The sequence below is a fragment of the Hippocampus zosterae genome, chromosome 1, assembly GCF_025434085.1.
Source record: "Hippocampus zosterae strain Florida chromosome 1, ASM2543408v3, whole genome shotgun sequence".
Taxonomy (NCBI): Eukaryota; Metazoa; Chordata; class Actinopteri; order Syngnathiformes; family Syngnathidae; genus Hippocampus; species Hippocampus zosterae.
The window spans coordinates 26,905,315-26,926,467 of record NC_067451.1 but is presented as its reverse complement, the minus strand read 5'-3'; the positions used below and the strand labels follow the sequence as shown (position 1 = coordinate 26,926,467).

At 45.4% G+C, this 21,153-nt stretch overlaps 1 protein-coding gene across 1 annotated transcript; it reads left to right on the top strand.

Annotated features, from left to right (window-relative positions):
• Positions 1 to 337: 337 nt before the first annotated feature.
• On the top strand, positions 338 to 20,840 carry LOC127606509 (high-affinity choline transporter 1-like). The gene is given in 9 exon segments (XM_052074929.1): positions 338 to 846; positions 9,231 to 9,344; positions 9,508 to 9,663; positions 10,187 to 10,335; positions 10,398 to 10,541; positions 19,687 to 19,840; positions 19,909 to 20,123; positions 20,202 to 20,326; positions 20,328 to 20,840. Coding segments are annotated over 9 exon segments (1,653 nt in total). The 5' UTR covers positions 338 to 662; the 3' UTR covers positions 20,740 to 20,840.
• The last annotated feature ends 313 nt before the right edge of the window (positions 20,841 to 21,153 follow it).

Genomic DNA, 21,153 nt, shown 5'->3' with positions numbered 1-21,153 from the left:
GCTATTGACATGTAGAGGTATAAAATAATACAAAGCCTCATTCCAACAGCTTCTCATCTAGTTATGAAGTTGTTCAAATCTTTATGAGGTCCTGCAGCACTCATCAGAACAAAGGAGAGAAAGCCTCAGAGTTCTTACAGCATTTGGAGTTCCGACTCGCCACCGCACCGATGTTCAGCCCGTAATCCACTGAGGGTGGGGGGAATGTTTGTGCGTGTTCGTGAAGGGTGCAAATGGAGCATTCTCGTCATCTATCGATCTATCTAACCATGCATCCATCCATTGAAATGTCATTTTTCAAGTGATTAAGGATGGTTTTCCTCCCAAAAAAGGCAATTACAGCCTAAAACCAGGATGGTAAACAGTGAACCTGTGGTCTTTATCTTAGCACTGTAAACAGAAAGTGCTGTGGATAATCATGGAAATTTCTCTGGAATATTGTTTTTGCTGGAACTGCGTAATAACAGTGTACTCACTCTGAGTCAACATGATCTAATATTGGAAATAGGTGCCAAATTGAAAACATTTGCTTTAACTTGTGGGCAGAAATTGCTATTTGCAATGAAACCTGTTGTGCCTGGCAATCTGAATTGTACTCTGCTCTTGTGCCTCAAGTAAATCGCACGCAAAAGATTCTCAATGCCTCACTTTCCTTGAGCAAGATGAGTGTGAACATCCCAGGCGTTGCAATGATGGTGCTTTTCTATCTGCTGGTGCTGGGCACCGGCATCTGGGCCGCCATCAAGGCCAAGCGGTTGCGCAAGAACGAGCAGGCAAATCAGATGGACGTTGCACTGCTGGGAAATCGAGGGATACGTCTGGCGGTGGGAGTTTTTACCATGACAGGTACACTATATGACAAGGTGTCTCATCTCAGTGCTTGTGATTGTAAAAGTTTTGTTTTATTTTTATTTGGTATGAATCGTATCGTCTATTATGGTAGGGATGCCCAGAGTTTAAAAGCTGAATCCCACAAAAAAGTAGCCTGTGGAATAAATTATTGAAAGATAGATACTTTCTGGATAGGGGTGCATATAAAAGGTTTGGTGTGGTTCTCAGTTGAGTTGTATTCGTGATTTTAACTGCTTGTTGTAAGATGTCCTTGAGTTTCTAGAAAGGCGCCCACAAATAAATGTATTATTATTATTATTATTATTATTATTATTGACCCATCGACTTCATGGATGAACTTATAGATTCAGAGCATGTCTGGGCAAAGTCGGACCCTTTGGAGGTGTTTCCCATTTTGACCTTGGGGTTTCCAGTCCATACTACGCACAGATGTTTCTGTAGACTATGCCAGCCACCTGGTTATGGCGTTCCATGTAGGTTTTCCCTGCCAACATCTTACACCCTGCAGTTATGTGTTCAAGTAAGTACATGGGGTCAAGTAGAGAGCCTTCACGCGTGTACCTACAAGTACCGGCGACCCTGTTAATCTCCCAAACCCACGGGGGAGATCAATCTCTACACCACGCACAGTACTAAATAATTGGGGTGGTAAAAGGATAAACCATCGGCCCCAATTATGCCAAACTTCAAGATAGTCACTTTCAATGCTGAAGGAATTTCATCAACAAAAGCCGAAATTCTCTCCAACCTCAAAGCTGACATATTATGCCTACAAGAGACCCACAAGGACTCAATACCACCTAAAATCCCAGGCATGCACCTAGTCGTCCACCACGCTAGCCCTGTTCATGGAAGTGCCATCTACACACGAGATCCATCGAACATCCTAAACAGCAGGGATCTCTCCGAAGAAGGGATGGAAATACTTGAAGTAGAAACGACACATATCACCATTGTGTCAGTTTACAAACCACCATTAACACCATTCATGTGGCCCAGAACCGTCAGCCAAAGAAACAAGGCCCTAGTTGCTATTGGTGATTTCAACAGCCATAACACCATCTGGGGCTACGCCCAAAATGATAAGAATGGAGAGGTCGTTGAAGAATGGGCATTAAATAACAATCTGACAATCTTACATAATGCTAAAGATAAACCATCCTTCATGACAGCACTTGGTAGCTCCTTCAGCCAGAGACTGTTACACCCGCACTGCAAGAAGGAGAGATACCGACGCTCGTTCCTACCGACTGCTGTCAGGCTGATGAATAAAAAATAACAATCATAATAATAATAATAATTAAATGATGTGAAGGAAAATTGTAAATAGTACTGCGATTTATCCATTTTGTGTTCATATTGCATTTAATTGAAAGATGTTTGTTGTTTTTTTCTTTCTTCTTTCTTCTTTCTACATACATTCTTGCTGCTGGAGGCTGTAAATTTCCCCAGTGTGGGACGAATAAAGGATATCTTATCTTATCTTATCTTATGAGTGCCAGATGGAAAAGAGGCTATAACCCTGATCTGGCATTTGTGTCCTCTAACATCTACACAAATTTTGTCAACGACCCAATCCCCAGATCACAACATAGACCCATCACTTTGAATGTGAGGCCAGTCATCAGGCCTCTTGACTCCAAATCAACACCCAGATTTAACTTTAGAAAGGCAAAATGGGAAGACCTCACCCTTGAACTAGATTCCAGGATCTCCACCATTGCAGCGCAAGAAGAGAACTATGAACACTTCCAAAAGCTTGTCTGGAAGGTTTACAGGAGACACATCCCAAGAGGATGCAGATCAAAGCAAGGAACTTTATGAGGATTATGTTCAAGCATATAATGCAGATCCATTTGATGAAAATACCATCCAACTAGGTGAATTGTTAACAGCCTCTGTTGCTTGCTTGCTTACTTGCTTATTCCAGTCCTTCGTAGCCGAAGACGACGTTGCGCTCCCCCATAGCTTCGATCCCCGCGCTGTTGACGCCGCTGATGCGCATGTTGGTGCGCCCTCAGACCCGCCAGAGTAGCGCAGCCGCGCCCGCAAAGGTCGCAGCGATAGTGGCCGTCCATAACCGGTCCGGCATGTCGCTTCTCCCTGCGCTGCAGGGCCGCCAGGTTGTATGAGGCGTCGTGATGCGCTGCGCCCTCCAGGGTGCGTCGTCGCCACTCCACCCGATCCGATGCCGCTTCCTCCATGTTGGTCGGATCGATGGCGAACTTCTTGAGAGTGACCTTTATGCTGTCTTTAAAACGCTTCAGCTGCCCGCCGCTGCTCCTCTCCCCCGTACTTAATTCACCGTACAGCACCTTCTTCGGGAGTCTGTCCGGTGGCATGCTAACAATGTGGCCGAGCCATCTCAATTGACGCTGGAGGAGGAGAGTCGTTACCGGTGGGACTTGCAGTCTGCTTCTGACGTCCGTGTGCGGAATTCTGTCCCACCATAGAATGCCCAGGATTTTCATTAGGCAGTTCATGTAGAAGCGCTCCAGTTGCTTAAGATGATTAGCATAGGGCACCCATGCTTCTGAACCATAGAGTAGGACAGACACACACACACATCGTTAAAGACCTTAGTTTTTGTGGTAAGAGTTAAGTTCTTGTTGAGGAAGCATCGCTTAGACAGCCATCCAAATGCTGCAGCTGCCGACCCGATCCGCCTTTGGATCTCGGGTGTGAGATCGAGCTTTGTGTTGACAGATGAGCCAAGGTAGACGAAGTCGCCAGTGTTCTTCAGAGCATTTTCCCCGGAGTGGAAGATAAAGGGGTCAGCGTCGGTGGTCTGCTGCAAAATCTCGGTCTTTGTTGCATTTAGGACGAGGCCAGTGCGGGTATACGTGTCCGTGAGGACGTCAAGGGACAGCTGCAGTCCTGGTGGCGTGTGACTCAGCATTGCAGCGTCATCGGCATACTGCAAGTCCAGCACAGACGTGTTACTGATCTTCGTTCTGGCTTTCAATCTTCTTAGGTTAAAAAGGCTGCCATAGAGACGGTAATTGATCGAGATACCGTCTCGTATTGGGTCGGTATTGTTGTCGGTATTGACAGCAAGGTAGATGTTGAACAGGATGGGTGCAAGGACACATCCCTGTTTGACCCCCACAGCTACTGGGAAAGGGTCGGACTTTTCACTTCCACACACCACCCGGCCTTGCATACCATGGTGAAAGGCCTTTAACACCGCAACTAATTTTGGGGGGCAACTAATGCGTCCCAGCACACCCCATAGGAGCTCCCTGCAGATTGTATCGAAAGCTTTAGCTAGATCTATGAAGGCGATGTAGAGGTTCCGATGTTGTTCTCTACATTTTTCTTGTAGCTGGCGCAAGACGAAGATCATGTCTGCAGTGCAGCGGTCTCTGCGAAAGCCGCACTGTGATTCTGGGAGCACGTCATCGACTATGGTGGAAAGAAGTCTGAAGAGCATAATGCGGGCAAGGACTTTCCCTGCCGTTGCCAGTAGAGAAATGCCTCTGCTATTTCCGCATGCTGTTTGGTCGCCTTTACGCTTGTATATATAGATGATGTTAGAATCTTTCCAAGCTTGTGGCACGTCTTCCCCCTCCCAACATTCCCGCAGGAAACCGTGGATATCGTCCAGGAGGGCTTGCCCGCCAAACTTCAATAGCTCGGCAGGAATCCCGTCTGGACCAGAGGCTTTGTTGTTCTTCAGGCCATGGAGAGCAGATTTTGTTTCTTCCAGCGTCGGTGGTGTGCTTAGTTCTTCTCTCTGCGGGAGGGGAGGGATATCGTCGAGAATCGTGGGATCGGATGGGTTGATCCTGTTTAAGAGTTCCCGAGAGTACTCAGCCCACCTTGCGAGTATAGAAGGGCGGTCAATGAGTAGTTGATCGCCGTCGGCTGATCGCACGGGGCTTACAGAACCCTTTATTGGGCCGCAGACAGCTTTCAGACCGTCATAGAATTGGTGAAGCTGATTTTGGTCGGTGTGCAGTTGTAGCTGATTTGCGTAGGCGGTCCACCAGGTGTTCTCCAGCGTTCTTAATTGCCGCTGGGCCTCTGCGCGTTGCGTGCGGAAATTATTCCATGCCTGCGGGGAACCCGAACGCAATGCATGGTCGTGTGCTTCGTTTTTCTTCTTTAAGAGTGTTGTTCTCGCAGAACCAGTCGCGATGTTTGCGACTAGTTACGCCAAGAACCTCTCGTGCTGTTGTGAGGATCCCTTTGCTGGTGTTCTCCCATCGTTTGGAGAGGCTCTGGTCTTCGTTTGATGCTGGGTCACTGCTGTCGTCTCGTTGTTGGAGCCATTGAGCAATTGCTCCCTGATACTCGTTTCTGTACCCTGGGTCGAAGATCTTGTTGATGTTTATTTTTGGTACAGCTGGAGTTCTTCTTGCCGGTGGACGGACGCGGATGCGTAGTGAGCTCACAACCAGCCGATGGTCAGTGGATGCTTCCGCTCCACGCATGACCCGCGTGAGGGAGACAAATTTCCGGTCCACTTGACGGACGATGACATAGTCAAGCAGATGCCAGTGACGGGAACAAGGATGCATCCAGGTGGTCTTGTGCATGTCGCGGAGCTGGAACATGGTGTTTGTTATTCCTAGCTCATGCTCCGTGCATAAAGTTAGTAGGCGTTCTCCATTTGGGTTGCATGAACTGATGCCGTGTTTGCCGATGACTCTGTTCCAGGTCATCCAGTCTTTGGCAACTCTGGCGTTGAAATCCCCGAGTAGGAGGATGGAGTCCCTCGGGTCGATGTTACTCAGCTGTTAGCTCAGCAGTAGATAAAAAGCGTCCTTGGAAGCCTCGTCGGATGTGAGGGTTGGGGCGTATACACTAAGGAGGGTGACAAAGCGTCCGTGGGCCAGTGGAATTCGCCATCTCATAAGGCGTTCGGAGACGCCGATTGGAGACGTTGGGATTGATCTTAGTAGGCTCTGCTTCACAGCAAAGCCGACCCCATATAGTCTTCTGTTGTCATTGGGGAGACCCTTCCAGAAGAAGGTGTAGCCACCTCCAGGCTCCGACAGAGAGCCTTCCTCATGGAAGCGGGTCTCACTCAGAGCCGCGATGTCAATGTTATACCGGCGCAGTTCTTCTGCTACCAGTGCGGTTTTTCTGGAGGGTCGATCTTCGTTGTCCAGGAGCGTACGTACGTTCCAGGTTGCTACCTTGAGAGAGGTATGTGAACTTTCCCTGTTGTTGCGGCTGCTAAAAAGGGGACTCCCGACGGGTGCGGCTACCCGTCCCGGGTTTAGTCTTGGGGCAGACATTTTTCTAGGTCACATTTTCTAGACCCTTCCTCGGAGTGAGGGAGGCAGTGCGGACCCTGAAAAGGGCTGCCTCGTCACTCAGATGCTCACCGGAGAGCGCCGCTGCCCCATTTTTCCAGCAACTCAACGACGCCGACCCGAGCCGCCCACGTGCAGGGGGTGTGCTGAAGGCTTCCAGTCTGTCATAACCTGCCCCCGTCGCCCACCTGCCCCGTCGCCGCAGGACTTTGTCAATGATGTGATGAAGCGGGGAGAAGGGGAGGGGTGCAAATGGTGTTCGATGATGTTTTACGTGGAAGTGGCCTGAACAATGCCCAGTCCACGAGTTCTTCGTCATCAGGCGCCGACAGGTATGGCAGCCTCGGTCACACGCTCCCTAGTATTATCCCTGTTTTTGTCATTTTCGTTTGTTTTTGGTGACCCTGAGCGGCTTACTTACACGAGGGAAAAGTTGCTGCGCATTGGGGAGTCTACGCTCGGTCTTTTTTCACCAGCACACGAAAATCCACAAGGTTTTTCGGAGCTAATCGCGAGCGGAGCGGCTGCGCTGTACGGAGCATGGAAACGCCGCCGGAGGAGGGGGAACCGAGCCGGCGTGCTTGTCAAGCTCCGGCAGCGCGGATTTCGAACCCCGCTCCCATCGATCCATCTTGCTAATCTACGATCTCTGCCAAACAAGATGGATGAACTTCTTCTCCTCACAAAGACCAACAAAACATTTGCACGTTCTGCTGCGCTCTGCTTCACTGAAACCTGGCTCAGTGACCGCCATCCAGATCCCGCGCTACATCTACCAGGCTTCCGCCTTCTCCGAGCCGACCGCGACACGGAGCTATCAGGGAAATCGAAAGATGGTGGGATTTGCTTCTATATCAACGAAGAATGGTGCACTGATGCCACGAAGCTCGACGCACACTGCAGCCCGGACCTGGAGTCGCTGTCTTTAAACTGCAAGCCATTCTACTCGCCACGTGAGTTCACCTCCTTTTTACTAGTCGGTGTTTACATTGCGCCACAAGCTAACGCTAACACGGCGATACAAACGCTAGCCGAACAAGTAAACAAACTCGAACTAAAATACCCAGAGTCACCCCTGATCATTTTGGGCGATTTTAATAGAGCACATCTTAACCGTGAACTTCCCAGATATAAGCAGCACATCGATTGTTTCACCAGAGAAGGCAACATTCTAGACCACTGCTATACAACAATCAAAAATGCATACCGATCGGTCGCCCGTGCAGCATTGGGTCTTTCTGACCACAATTTAATCCACTTAATACCTACATACAGACAGAAACTCAAAAGTGTTAAACCGGTTGTTAAGACTGTGAAAAAATGGACAGATGAAGCAAAGCTAGCTCTACAAGAATGCTTAGACTGCACTGATTGGGGCGTCTTTGAAACTTCAACGGGCACACTGGATGAATACACAGACACTGTAACATCATACATCAATTTCTGTGTGGACATGTGTGTACCAACGAAGTCCTTCCGCTCCTTCAACAATAACAAGGCATGGTTTACTCCCAAACTCGGGCAACTCAGGAAAGAGAAAGAGGCCGCATTTAGAAGTGGAGATCGGGCACTGTACAAACATGCCCGAAACCAATTGACAAAGGAAATTAACATCGCAAAGAGAAGCTATGCAGAGAGGCTGAAAAACCAGTTCTCTGCTAACGACTCTGCATCTGTATGGAATGGCCGGAAAGCAATCACTAACTATAGAATGCCATCCCCCCAAACAGTGAACAATAAGGGTCTTGCTAATGAACTAAACATGTTTTTCTGCCGATTTGAAAAGGACACCCCCATTTCCCACATACACCCACCTCTACCAGAAACCACTCTACCTACCCCCACACCCTCTTTTTCTCCACTACAGATCCACGAACAGGACGTGAGACGGCTCTTCAAGCAGCAAAAGATCAAGAAAGCTCCGGGGCCCGACAAAGTGTCCCCCTCCTGCCTGAAAGTCTGCGCTGACAAGCTGGCTCCGCCACTGAGTGTACACTTTCGCAGGTTGTGTTGCGAACAACCTGTTTTTTCGTCTGGTCTCATTCTCTTTCGTGTACCGCGTCCGTGTACTTATGCGGCTGGACAAGGCTTGGAGCCTTTGTTTGGCAGTTTCCAGTGCTTCAGGTCTGGTCATCTGGATGTACCTCTCGGGTATCGGCCTTTTCATCACATCTCTCTGGGCCTCCGTCAATTTACTCACATCTTTCCGAGCCGCCTTGATCTTAGACTCCATCCGTCTTTTCCATGGTGGGTAACGTATCTCAATGCTCCCATGGTTGCTCTTATAGCCAAGTATCTCTAGGATCACTGATGCTGAAGCGTATATCAGCTCATTGGTTTCCGTGATCGTTACGCTGGGGATCGCCCTCAGTGCTGCATTCACACTTTCCATGAGACTTTCAGGTGGTACTTCACATAGGTGTTCTAATCAGTTTCTAGGTTGCCCAGCTTTAATTCTCGCCATGATCCTAGCTTTCAGGTGGTACTTCACATAGGTGTTGTAATCAGTTTCTAGGTTGCCCAGCTTTAATTCTCGCCATGAGACTTTCAGGTGGTACTTCACATAGGTGTTGTAATCAGTTTCTAGGTTGCCCAGCTTTAATTCTCGCCATGATCCTAGCTTTCAGGTCAGTTGCTGCCTCGCTCAGCATTTCATTCATTGGTGCTGGCCTCCCAATCTCATCATCTGCATGCATTGGGGGTTGCCTCCCAATCTCTGGTATGACCTCCTCCTCTGATCTGGCAGCCTGGGGCCCTTCACCATGGAACCTGCGTTGTACCTCATCAATCTCAAGTTGTGACAGCAGTTGCCATTTGTGGATGTTGGAACACTGAGCTACTAGTTGTTTCGTGGTCAACCATGACTGTGGGTTTCGAAGTAACCATTTAGCCCACATTCTCTGCATGTACCCCCTCTGACTAGAGTGCATATCAGACTGGTAGCCTTTCACATAAATCACTTACCAAGAAGTAGCTCTCAGCTTTAAAAAGGTTGCTGACCCTTGACTTAAGTCTTTCAGAAATTATACATGCCCAAGTGTTTTGTGTTGCTTTGGGGAAGGCTTTTTTTTTAAGTACAATTCATGACTGTACTGTACATGTTGTGTCCTCCAGCAACGTTCACTGGCGGAGGATTCGTTGTTGGGCTGGCTGAGATTGTTTACATTCCAGACTTCGGCCTGGCCTGGGCTGTCATGCCAATTACAATCAGCTCTTCTTTTATAATAGGTAAGCTGTGGCAATTAATTTGATTTGAGTCATACTTTTTCCTCAAACAAGAGTGTACACTGTTTGGATACCAAATCATGTAAAGGAGAATAGTTGAATTTGACTTGGTTGTCTCGTAAAAAATAAATAAATAAAAAGAAATCCCAATTCTGTGTGTCGAAAGGGGGAATTTTCCTCGCCAAGCCAATGAGAGACAGAAAATATGTGACAATGATGGACCCATTTCATGACAAATATGGAAAGGTAATCAGCGGAGTGTTTTCTGTTGCACTGATGTTGACTGATCTGGTCTGGCTGCCGTCAACTCTCATGGGCTTGGGTAAGTACAAGTGTTATGAAGTATTGTCTAATAACTTAGTTCATTTCTTTGAACACATACTGAACATTTGTACAGGCAGAAATGTGGGAAAATGAAACAAAACAAAAAGCAGCTCGGAAAATGTGTGCTTCCCTTTCATTTCAATTCCTGGTAAGTGGTGGTCTTCTGCGACCAGGAAAGGACACATAAACACCCCAATAGTTCAAAAAGACTTTCCTGCAAATATTTTGTAGCATGTCCTTGTGTCCATAATATGTGTAAGTTGCTGTGTCATCGATGGTACTTTTTAACAGGCTCAGAACAACACAGTCTAAAAAATGTGGTTTGGACTTATTGATTTTTACTGACAAAAATGAATGAAATAAAGTGGAAAAATTAGGGGAATAATTTTTCTGTTCATAATACGCATGCCTCAACCTACATGATGCGACTATGAGCAATTTTGATCTTTTCATGTCGTTTTTTGGAAAGCACGTTTGTGAATACATCCTCTGTGTATGTTTGGTACATTTGTCACTTTTAGGCGCATCGATGAGCGTGATCCTGGATTTACCATACACACACTGTATCTGGATTTCGGCAACAGTCTCCATCATCTACACATTGCTGGGTGGGCTCATTTCTGTAGCCTACACAGATATCGTTCAACTGACCCTCATGTTTGTTGGAATGGTGAGTAGCTGACATCATACAATTCTACAAACATTTGTGTTTCATATTCGTACTCTTTGCAGTGGATCTGCGTCCCTTTCCTGCTCACGAACCCCTATTCAGATGACATCTCTTCGACCGCTTTAAACTTCACCTACCAGGCCCCATGGATCAGTTCCGTTGACTCAGACAAAATATGGACTTGGATTGATCATATTTTGTTGTTGGTGAGAGCGTTGTATTTGCAACTCCAGTGAATATACATAAAATGTCGACACATCCCATGTTCAAATGCCAGCATTTTGTGACGCAAAAAATGAGATCAAGATCCAGGAAATGATTTACAAACGTTTCCTTAATTCATGTGACCTATCATCTGTACAACTCGATTGAGTTCCATCCATCCGTTTTCTAATTCGCTTATCCTCACAAGTACCCGAGAGACATCACCCTCAGATCCTTTCATCGGAAAGTGCCCACCCCCGGTCATACCCCGGGGACCCAATCTACCCTATCTGCTGGTGGACCCGGGCTTATACACCAGTGTGCTTTAAGTTTTGACCAGCAACCACCCAGCGACTCACATGACAGTTCTAAGGTTGCCTTTATTATGAGTCTCTTGACTGGCCAGGCTGCTTCTTGGGGTTTGGGTGTGAGCAATGCACGACCGGAAATCCGGTCATCCTTCTCTGACTTCAGAACTGAATTGCATCATGTGTTTCACCATCCGGTCAAAAGGAAAGAAGCCGGAGGACTACACGCGCAGTGTAGTTAGTCTGAGGCGGACTACTCAATCCAATTTTGTATTATAGCTGCCTTGAGCGGCTGTAATGATGCGTGTTTTGCGTAGCATTTTCTGCCACGGACTAAGTCCTAAAATCAGATTTTTTTCCCGTAAGATTATTTCGTCTCAGTCACCATTTGTGGGATCCGCCGCCATTCCGGATTATTCTGGAACATTACACATAAAGGAAAAACTTTCAGGTTAAACAACTGAAAGCATACTCTACAGTGTGTAATCAATCCAACGGAATTATTTGAAATTAAGACACCCACACACAATCGAATGCTTAATAAATCATGTTAGTTGGAGGTAAAACTGACAGGTAACACCAATTCCACATTTATATTTTTTATTAAACCCAAAATTTTAACTGTGACAGAGTACTTAAGTGTTTTATTTGTTCATTCTGACATCTATTTGGTTTTTATTTTTTTCGTCTCATTTCTTTGTTTCACAAAAAAACTGGTGTGTTGGCTTATTATTTCGACTGTATTACATGCCACATTTTGACTGGTGGCAGGCAAGCATGTGCAGATGAGACTTTTTTATTTTAGATTTTTGGAAACTTGGCTTGTCAAGACTACTACCAGAGGGTCCTGTCAGCATCTTCCTCAGCCACAGCGAGACTGTTCAACTTCCTGGCTGCTCCCATCGTCGTCCTCTTTTCAATCCCATCGATCTTGATTGGAGCGGTTGCAGCATCCACGGGTACAGAAGCGGAAACGCGTACTGCGAATTAGTGCACATTTTCAGTGTTCCAAATTTGTCTTGCAATAGATTGGAATAAGACGGAGTATGGATCACCGTCTCCATTGGAACGTGGGGAGACCAGTCTGATCATGCCCATTGCTTTGCAGCAACTCACCCCAAGTTTCATATCCATTGTTGGTATTTCTGCAACAACTGCTGCTGTGATGTCAACAATTGACTCACTTCTACTGGCAGCAGTCTCTCTCTTTGTGTCCAACATTTATAAGAATATCTTAAGAACAAAGGTAAGAGAGTTTGCCACAGGTTCCTTCAGGGTAAAAATATCAGGTGGATTTCATTGCCCATATCTTACATCTCTGCAGGCATCTGATAGGGAAGTACAGTGGATGATCCGGATCATGACGCTGGTTATTGGTCTCACAGGCACATCCCTCGTCTTCCTCGAGGCCAGCATTATGTCATTGTGGGTCCTCGGCTCCAGCATCACCTATGTCTTTATGTTCCCTCAGCTCATTTGCGTCCTATTCTTCAAAATCTCCAATGGCTACGGTGCCATGGCGGGTCTCTTGCTCAGTATGGTGCTGCGACTGCTGAGTGGCGAGACGTCATTAGGGTTACCTGTCGCCCTCCACTTCCCAGGATGCACACTTGAAAACGGAGTGTATGTGCAGCATGCACCCGTTAATACAATATGCATGCTGTGTAATTTTATCTCCACTTTGTTGGTCTCTTACCTGGCTTCACTGTTGTTCGAAAAAGGTTTGATTCCACAGAGATTTGACATATTGACAGTGAAAACCCGAGAGTCACCACAGATTCTCATGTTAGCAAGCAATGATACTGTTGGAAACCACAAAGATGAGACACCTGAAGCTCAGAATGAAAATGAAATCATGTTGGATGAGTCATGTGGCAATGAGTGAACAAATCAACTTGGCTAAATCAGATTTTTGGGGGGCTATTTTTGGTGTTCTATGGTCATATAGTTGCTCGAAATCTTGGCAAAGTTGTGTTTTCAATTTTTGAATAAAACTATTCACACTTGCTCTTGCTGTTCTCACTGTTGCAAATACTGTATGTTCTTGTGGATTATTATTTCTTGTCATTTTCTTTCTTGTCATATGCTTGTTTCACTTCCGCAAATTCTTTCTGCTCATTCAATCACCACAGACCTCCAAATTTAAGATTGGCTCAAGAACAGTGTGCAGAGATGAATCACGCTACGTTGACTGCTAATTGTGACGTTTGGTGGAAGGGGGCTGATGGTATGGGGTTGTTTTTCACGAGCTGGGCTTCCCAGTCAGCAAAGGCATCTGGCCCGGATTCGGCATGAAGCTGGCACAGCTGGCCTTGTGTTGGCACTGGCATAATGCATGTGGGCCGAACACGGCCCAGGAGTGGCAAAGGAGGCACTGGCTTGACTCTTGCAAACCAGATGAGGGCCAGCTGTGGAGTGAAGTATTTGGGCCAGAAATCAATTTACAACTCGAGCCCGTATATGGCCAGCCAGTATTGAGCCACCCTTAAATGCAGTTTCAGATGTTTTGGATCCTTGTTTTACAATTGCACACCGATGCGGAATTCCATTCATCACACACACACACACACACACACACACACACGCGCGAGCGTGCACGCACACACATTTGCACACGCACGTCCTAATTCTTGTGCACGCTCGCTAGTGCGCACACAAATTAAACGTGGTCAAGTAAGATTATGTTGAAGTCGACTGGCGTCGGCGAAAGAAGGTACAAGTTTTGAATTTTCGTGTTTTTTGGGGTTTTCCCACTCGTACGTACTTTAATATACAACAGTAAAGTATTGCTACACTCCGATGCAGTAGGTGGTGATGCACCGCAAACGTTAGCTGCCACCTGCCAATTAAGAAGAAGAAGAAGAAGAAAAAGAAAAAGAAGCAACAAGAACAGCGCTTGCAGCCTTGCATGGTGGGATGCCGAGTGGTCGCGAGGGGAGAACGCGCTCTTGGGCCCCTGACGCGGTTAAATGCCCACCAGGCTTCGGTAAAGGAGGTGGGGTCTCACCGGAAGGTGAGGCGCCCAGTGCTCGCCCCGCCAGAACGGAACGGAGGGGAGTTGGAGTAGTCGCCCCACAACCCTCCTGCACATCCCTTTTGCTTAATTGGATTCTGGACATTTTGTTAGTTTTCTCGGTTAGACTACCTTCCTTGCCTTTTGTCAGCGCTTTTCGTTATTGTATAGTTTTTCCTGGTTCTTTTAACGGGATTCTTTTTTTTTTCTCGCAAGATTAACGCGGCACACGTCACAAGCGGATGTTACGGTGCTCTATAAATACACCAGAAACAAAACGAGAAGCGCTGCAGAAGTCCACGTCCCCTGTTTTGCCAGCCATGGCAGCGGAGACACCGAAAACGGATACTTAAAGAGTTTATGAATGGAGAGTTTACTTTTAAAAAGTTGCCAGATTGCTCCACTGACCAAAGTTACCTGTTCTTCTCTCTCTGTGTATCATACAGGCATACGATGTATGCCACTGACGCGATTGTTACTTGTTTGGAACCATTTTGTGTGGAAGGTTACAGCGTTCCGTGTCCATATAAATAGAGCGCGTGGAGCTTCTCTGTGTTCGTCTGACAGTGACAGTGCGCTGCTGTTGTAGCGACCTAGCAAATATTAAACGTCTCCAGTTTTGTCATCCGAAATGAGGTAGACACAAAAACCGTGGAGAGACAAAAAGGACCAACATAATCAACATAGCCTAACTGTGTGAGGGGGAGTGAAACCCCCCTCTTTCAGAATGGTTTGCCCGAGCAGCACGGGGGAAGTGCTTGCGCTTGTTTGTACGGGCGGCACATAACGAACACTGGTGTCGGGAGTCTCGTTATTCTCCAACAAACATACAGAAACAGACTGCTGTGTTCAAAGCAAACTTGAGAAAAACGAAGTATGCAACCATGGTTTAAATCCACTATAGGCTGAGTACTAGTTTACCTTAGATGTGCACTTTATAATGTTATATTGCTCTGTTTTGGTTTCATTAAAAAAGCTGTTAAAGCAGCTGTTTTGTGACAACATATTTTTTTCACTGTTGTTGATGGACAGTAATATTGTGTGAGAGATTATGTGTGTACAACTGCTCCAAGTGAAAAATGTTCATGTAAAATTGAAAATTGAAATTGTTATTTCAGTAAATGTTTGCATTTGGCACATAGAAAACTGATTCATGATTCCAAGTTGATGAGAGCATTAAAATGGGGAAAAATAGGACAAAAAATGTAAAAGGAAATTCAGAAACGATAAAAAATGTGTGAGTAATCACGATTATTTTTTTTCATTTGATTTAATTATGACAGTTGCATTTTTAATTTGATTAAATATTTTAATCGTTTGACAGCTCTAATATATATACAGCAGACGTCACCAACGCGGTGCCCGCGGGCACCAGGTCGCCCGTAAGGACTAGATGAGTCGCCCGCAGGCCTGTTCTAAAAATAGATCAAATAGCAGCACTTACCAGTGAGCTGCCTCTATTTTTTATTTATTTATTTTTTTTGCTATTGTTGTTTAAATCAGACTTGCATGTAACTTACAAATGACAACATATATATAAAAACACTTAAAATTTAAAATGGTTTTTGTGTTTAATATAAATGAACTCTGACCTAGTATAGTTCATAGCGTTTGTTGCGCTCATACAAACAAGCTAGCAGACGCAACGAAACTTATGAGAAGCGTTACCCCAAAAAATGGCAGAAAAAAGAAAGAAAACATATCATTTTCACGACGAATGGGAGGGAGAGTTTTTTTTTACCACTGTGAAAGGATCCTGCGTGTGTCTCATTTGCGGGGCAACTGTGGCGGTAGCAAAGCGGCACAATGTGGAGAGACATTTCACTACGTGTCACACAAGTTACCACGCTAACTACCCACCGGGCAGCGCACTGCGAGCAGAGAAAGCCCGTGAGTTAAAGGCTGCTTTGTGCAAACGGCAGTCTTTATTCACTAGACCGGTTAAAAACTCCCAAAAAGCAACCGAAGCCTCGTTTAGAGCTACGCAATTCTTGATTAAGAAAAAGAAGGCATTTACAGACGGGGATGTTGTCAAAGAAGTAATGATGATAATTGCTAAAACTGTGCTTGAAGACGAGAAGTATGGAACCGATGTACTCTCCAGTCTCTCCAATGTTCAACTCGGGGCAACTACAATCGTAAGAAGAGTGTCGATGATGTCTTGGAACTTGGCCGACCAGCTGGACCGTGATCTGGTGAGGTGCCGGTGATTCAGCATCCAGTGTGACGAGTCGGTGGACGGCAGCAGTACGGCTCAGCTGATGGTCTTTATCCGGATGGTGTTTGATGATTTCTCCACAAAAGAAGAACTTCTGACACTACTGCCCCTGAAGACAACTACGAGAGGAGTTGACATTTATGACGCAGTGAAGGAGTTTTTGGTGGAAAAAAAGGTGCCGCTGGAAAAGCTGGTATCAGTGACTACGGATGGAGCTCCTGCTATGATTGGCCGACACACAGGATTCGTTGCTCACTGTAAAGCTGACCCAGAGTTCCCAAACTTTCTGCAGTACCACTGCATCATACACCAGCAGGCCTTATGTGCAAAAGTGATCTGCTTTGAGCACGTAATGACACCCGTCGTGAAGATCATAAACAGCATCCGCTCCAGAGCTAAACAGCACAGAACATTCAAGGTACTTTTGGAGGACCTGTCAGCTGAATATGGTGACCTGTTACTGCACACAGAAATCCGATGGCTTAGCAGGGGACGAATTTTGCAACGTTTTTTGTCACTTTTGGGTGAAATCAAAGAGTTCATGCAGTCCAGGGGTGAGGACACCGTGCTGCTGGAGGACACTGAGTGGATACTTGACCTTGCATTTTTAACGGACATTACTGGGAAACTGAACAGTTTGAACTGTGAGCTGCAAGGCAAAGGTAAGACTGTTGCCGATATGATAAGTGCTTTAAATGCATTTAAAGCTAAGATGAGCCTTTTCTCTGTGCATTTACAGAGAAAAAAAGTGCTGCACTTTCCCTCTGTGCAGATGGTGCTGAAAGACAATGCTTCTGCATCTGAGGCTTTTGACAAAGTTGCAGAAAAGTACTCTCAGGTCATAAACAGAGTTGGTCAAGAGTTTGAGAACAGGTTTTGTGACCTGGATCAGCTTGAGCCATGTGTGTCGTTCATTTCTAACCCTTTCATGAACGTGGACATATCATGTATTGCTGAGCAGTTAAGTGCAACATTCAGCCTGGATGCTGAACAGGTGGAGATTGAAATTGTAACACTGCAAAATGACCTCCACCTCAAAGCCCATCAGGCTGCACCAAACTTTTGGTGCCTTCTTGACACAGAAAAGTACAGTGGTGTATGCGCAGCAGCTATGAAGGTTGCAAGCCTGTTTGGTTCAACTTATCTTTGTGAATCAGCCTTTTCTGACATGAACTTCATCAAAAACAAACACAGAACACGCCTCACTGATGCACATCTGCAAGACTCACTCAGAGTTGCAGTGTCAAGTTACACACCAGAGTACAACACACTGGTTAACAGCATGCAATGCCAGGCTTCCCACTAATTGACATAGAAACAGATAACAGATTTGGTGTCCAGTTCAAAGTGTGACATGATTTATTTAAAAATTTGAGAGTTGATTTTTGTATTTTACATGAGTTATTATTTGTACAAACATGGTGCAAAGTAATTCATGATTTGTTAAAAAATGTTAGTGGCTAGCTAGTTAAAATGGGATATTGTGATTTCAAAATACTGTTGTAGAAGTGATCATTTTCAAATGTTTGAAAAATATAAAAATAAAGTGTTGCATATTGACATTTATCTGTTTCTATATATTTGTTGTGAGAAATCATTAACATGATCAGTGTTTTCACAAAGATAAATATCATTAATTATTAATAATAACATAGAGTTAAAGGTAAATTGAGCAAATTGGCTATTTCTGGCAAATTATTTAAGTGTGTATCAAACTGGTATCCCTTCACATTAATCAGTGCCCAAGAAGTAGCTCTTGGTTTCAAAAAGGTTGGTGACCCCTGATATACAGTATATTTTTTTTTAGCTAGTAACAAAACCTTGGGAGCCCATTGCTCTCCCTACAAAACAATGTCTGAACACATGAACATTCGGCAAGCCTCCTCGCTGCCCATCTTCAAATCCCTCCTCAAAACTCACTTGTATTCTTTGGCATTCGACTCAGCATGACTTAGAATTGTTCTTGGTTTTACTGTTTGGTGCTTTCTACCGCCTTTATTACCGATTTGTCTTACTGTTTGTTGTGCATGTTAAACTGCTCCATGTACAGCACTTTGTATGCAGCGATGGCTGTTTGAAAGTGCTCTATAAATACTGTTGACTTGACTTCCCATCATTCAATAGGAAAGTGTTTGGACCTATCCTCTTCCTCACAGTTTCAAGGAAAGTGAATCTGGGATGAGTTTTGAGGACATGATGAGTCTTCCTTATCCTTCCAGTGAAGACGTGGCAAAAGGCAGAGAAAGAATATCTAATTTAGTGTCCATTTTCCTTCCATAAAGGAAGTCAACTGACTAGGTGGAAGTCGTAGCATGTGGTGTCACACGCATGATACACCTGAAGCCAATCCATAACAGTTTCATTCCACAGTAGAGACTGTTGAATAGTGGTCTGAATACCATTTCTCAAAGCACGATGGAATCTCTCGACAGCACCAATTAGCACATGAATGGTAGACTGATGTTCTACAATGGGTGATACCTGGGTTGTTAAGGAATGAGGCAAAATCCGCAGACGTAAACTGTGTACCACTGTCTGAAACAATGTTCTCTGGGTTACCATGACTACAGAAGACAGATGAAGTGGATAACATCCACCATAGTGGCAGTATGCGAAAACTTAAGTTCTGACGACTTAGAATAATAGTCTGTCAGCTTGATGGCATTTCTGCTGGCAGAAACTGCTGTATTAAATGCACCAACAATATCAAGGCCAAGTTTCTTCCATGGCGCATCTGGTAGTGCGACTGTTTGCAAAGGGCCAGGTCGAGTCAAGGCTGTCTTATCATTCGGTAGCCAATGACAGTCCCCTATGCCAGCACCAATGGAAAGTGATAGAGGAGCTAGCTAAATGACAAAAGAGAATCAAGATTAGGGCTCTCATAGATTCAGGCCCCAACGAATGCTTTGTGGACCCCTGCATTGTCGAAACTCTGGGTTGTCCCGTTGATGAGATCAGGATGCTGTTGTTGCTGTTATGCCGTCCCACGAGGCTCCTGTGGTCTTAGGTCTACACTGATTCAGGATACACAATCCAGATAATGCATGGCACCGGCCATCTATAGAAATCTGGAGTCCCTTCTGCCAATATCGTTTGTAACTGCTTTCAGGCTGTTCCACCCAGATGCAGGGTCGTTAGCAGAAAACAGCCTCTCTGCATAGCTTCTCTTAGCGATGTTAATTTCCTTTGTCAATTAGTTTTGGACGTGCTTGTACAGTGCCCTATCTCCAATTCTAAAGGCGGCTTCTACCTCTTTTCTAATTTGCCCGAGATTGGCAGTGAGACATGGCTTGTTATTGTTGAAAGAGCAGAAGGACTTTGTTGGTACACACAAGTCCTCAAAGATTAACGGGGCACTCTAACTTGTCCTTAGGTGTAATTGTGAGTGTGAATGGTTGTCTCTGTGTGCAACTCTTCAAACCAGCGAGGCAGTAAGGAGACTGCATCGCCAGTTGTCCTTGGCTGGAAGGAACCACCCACCACTCCACCTGAAACAGAGTTCAAAACAGAGCCGAGTCATGAGACAACTGGCCATTTTGCATTAAATGTACAACATTTCGAGGACGTTGAAGGGAGGCAAATGCTTGATTTAAAGGTTTCTATTTTAGATTTTCGCCAATTTGGCCTGTCAAGACTACTACCAGAGAATCCTGTCATCGTCTTCCTCAGCTACAGCGAGACTGGTCAGCCTCTTTGCAGCTCCCATAGTCATCCTCGTTGCAATTCCATCGATCTTGATTGGAGCGGTTGCAGCATCCACAGGTACAGAAGCAAAAACACATACTGCGAATTAGTGCACATTTTCAGTGTTCAACTTTGTTCTGCAATAGATTGGAATAAGACGGAATATGGATCACCGTCTCCATTGGAATGTGGGGAGATCAGTCTGATCATGCCCATTGCTTTGCAGCAACTCACCCCAAGTTTCATATCCATTGTTGGTATTTCTGCAACAACTGCTGTGATGTCAACAATTGACTCATTTATGTTATCAGCAGTCTCTCTCTTTGTGTCCAAGATTTATAAGAGTATCTTAAGAACAACGGTAAGAGATTTTGCCACAGTTTCTTTCAAGTTAAAAATATCAGGTGGATTTCATTGCCCCTATCTTACATTTCTGCAGGCATCTGATAGGGAAGTACAGTGGGTGACCCGGATCATGACGCTGGTTATTGGCCTCACAGGCACATCCCTCGTCTTCCTCGAGGCCAGCATTGTGTCATTGTGGGTCCTTGGCTCCAGCATCACCTGTCTTTATGTTCCCTCAGCTCATTTGCGCCCTCTTCTTCGACATCTCCAATGGCTACGGTGCCATGGCGGGTCTCTTGGTCAGTGTGATGCTGCGACTGCTGAGCAGTGAAATGTCTTTAGGGTTACCTGTCACCCTCTACTTCCCAGGATGCACACGTGAAAACGGAGTGTATGTGCAGCATGCACCTGTTAATACAACATGCATGCTGTGCAATTTTATCTCCGCTTTGTTGGTCTCTTACATGGCTTCCCTGTTGATCGAAAAAGGTCTGATTCTAGAGAGAATTGATATGTTGAAGGTGAAAACCCAAGAGTCGCCACAGATTCTCATGTTGGGGAGCAGCGATACTGTTGAAAACCACAAGGACGAGACACCTGAAGCTCAGAATGAAAATGAAATCATGTTGTAATGTCTTTCATGCCATGTATTTTTCCTGTACTACATTTACCCTTGTGTAGTTGCTGCAAAATTGGAAACTTTTGTTTTCAATTTGTGAATAAAACTGGACTAAACACTCATTGGGCTAATGCATGGACCTGTTTAACTCCTGCAGAATTGTACTTGATTATGTTCCCATTCTTGCATAGGAAGGCCGACCCTCTCGAAACGTAGACCACGTATTTGGCACCAGCTTTTGTGTGTGTGTGTGTGTGTGTGTGTGTGTGTGTGTGTGTATGTGTATGTGTGCGCACGTGCGTGCGTGTACGTGCGAGTGTGCGTGTGTGTATGTGTGTGTGTAGTGCGTGTGTGTATGTGTGTGTGTATGTTAAGGGTGTGGAAAATAATCGATATTAATCGATACATCGATGCGCACGTCCGCGAT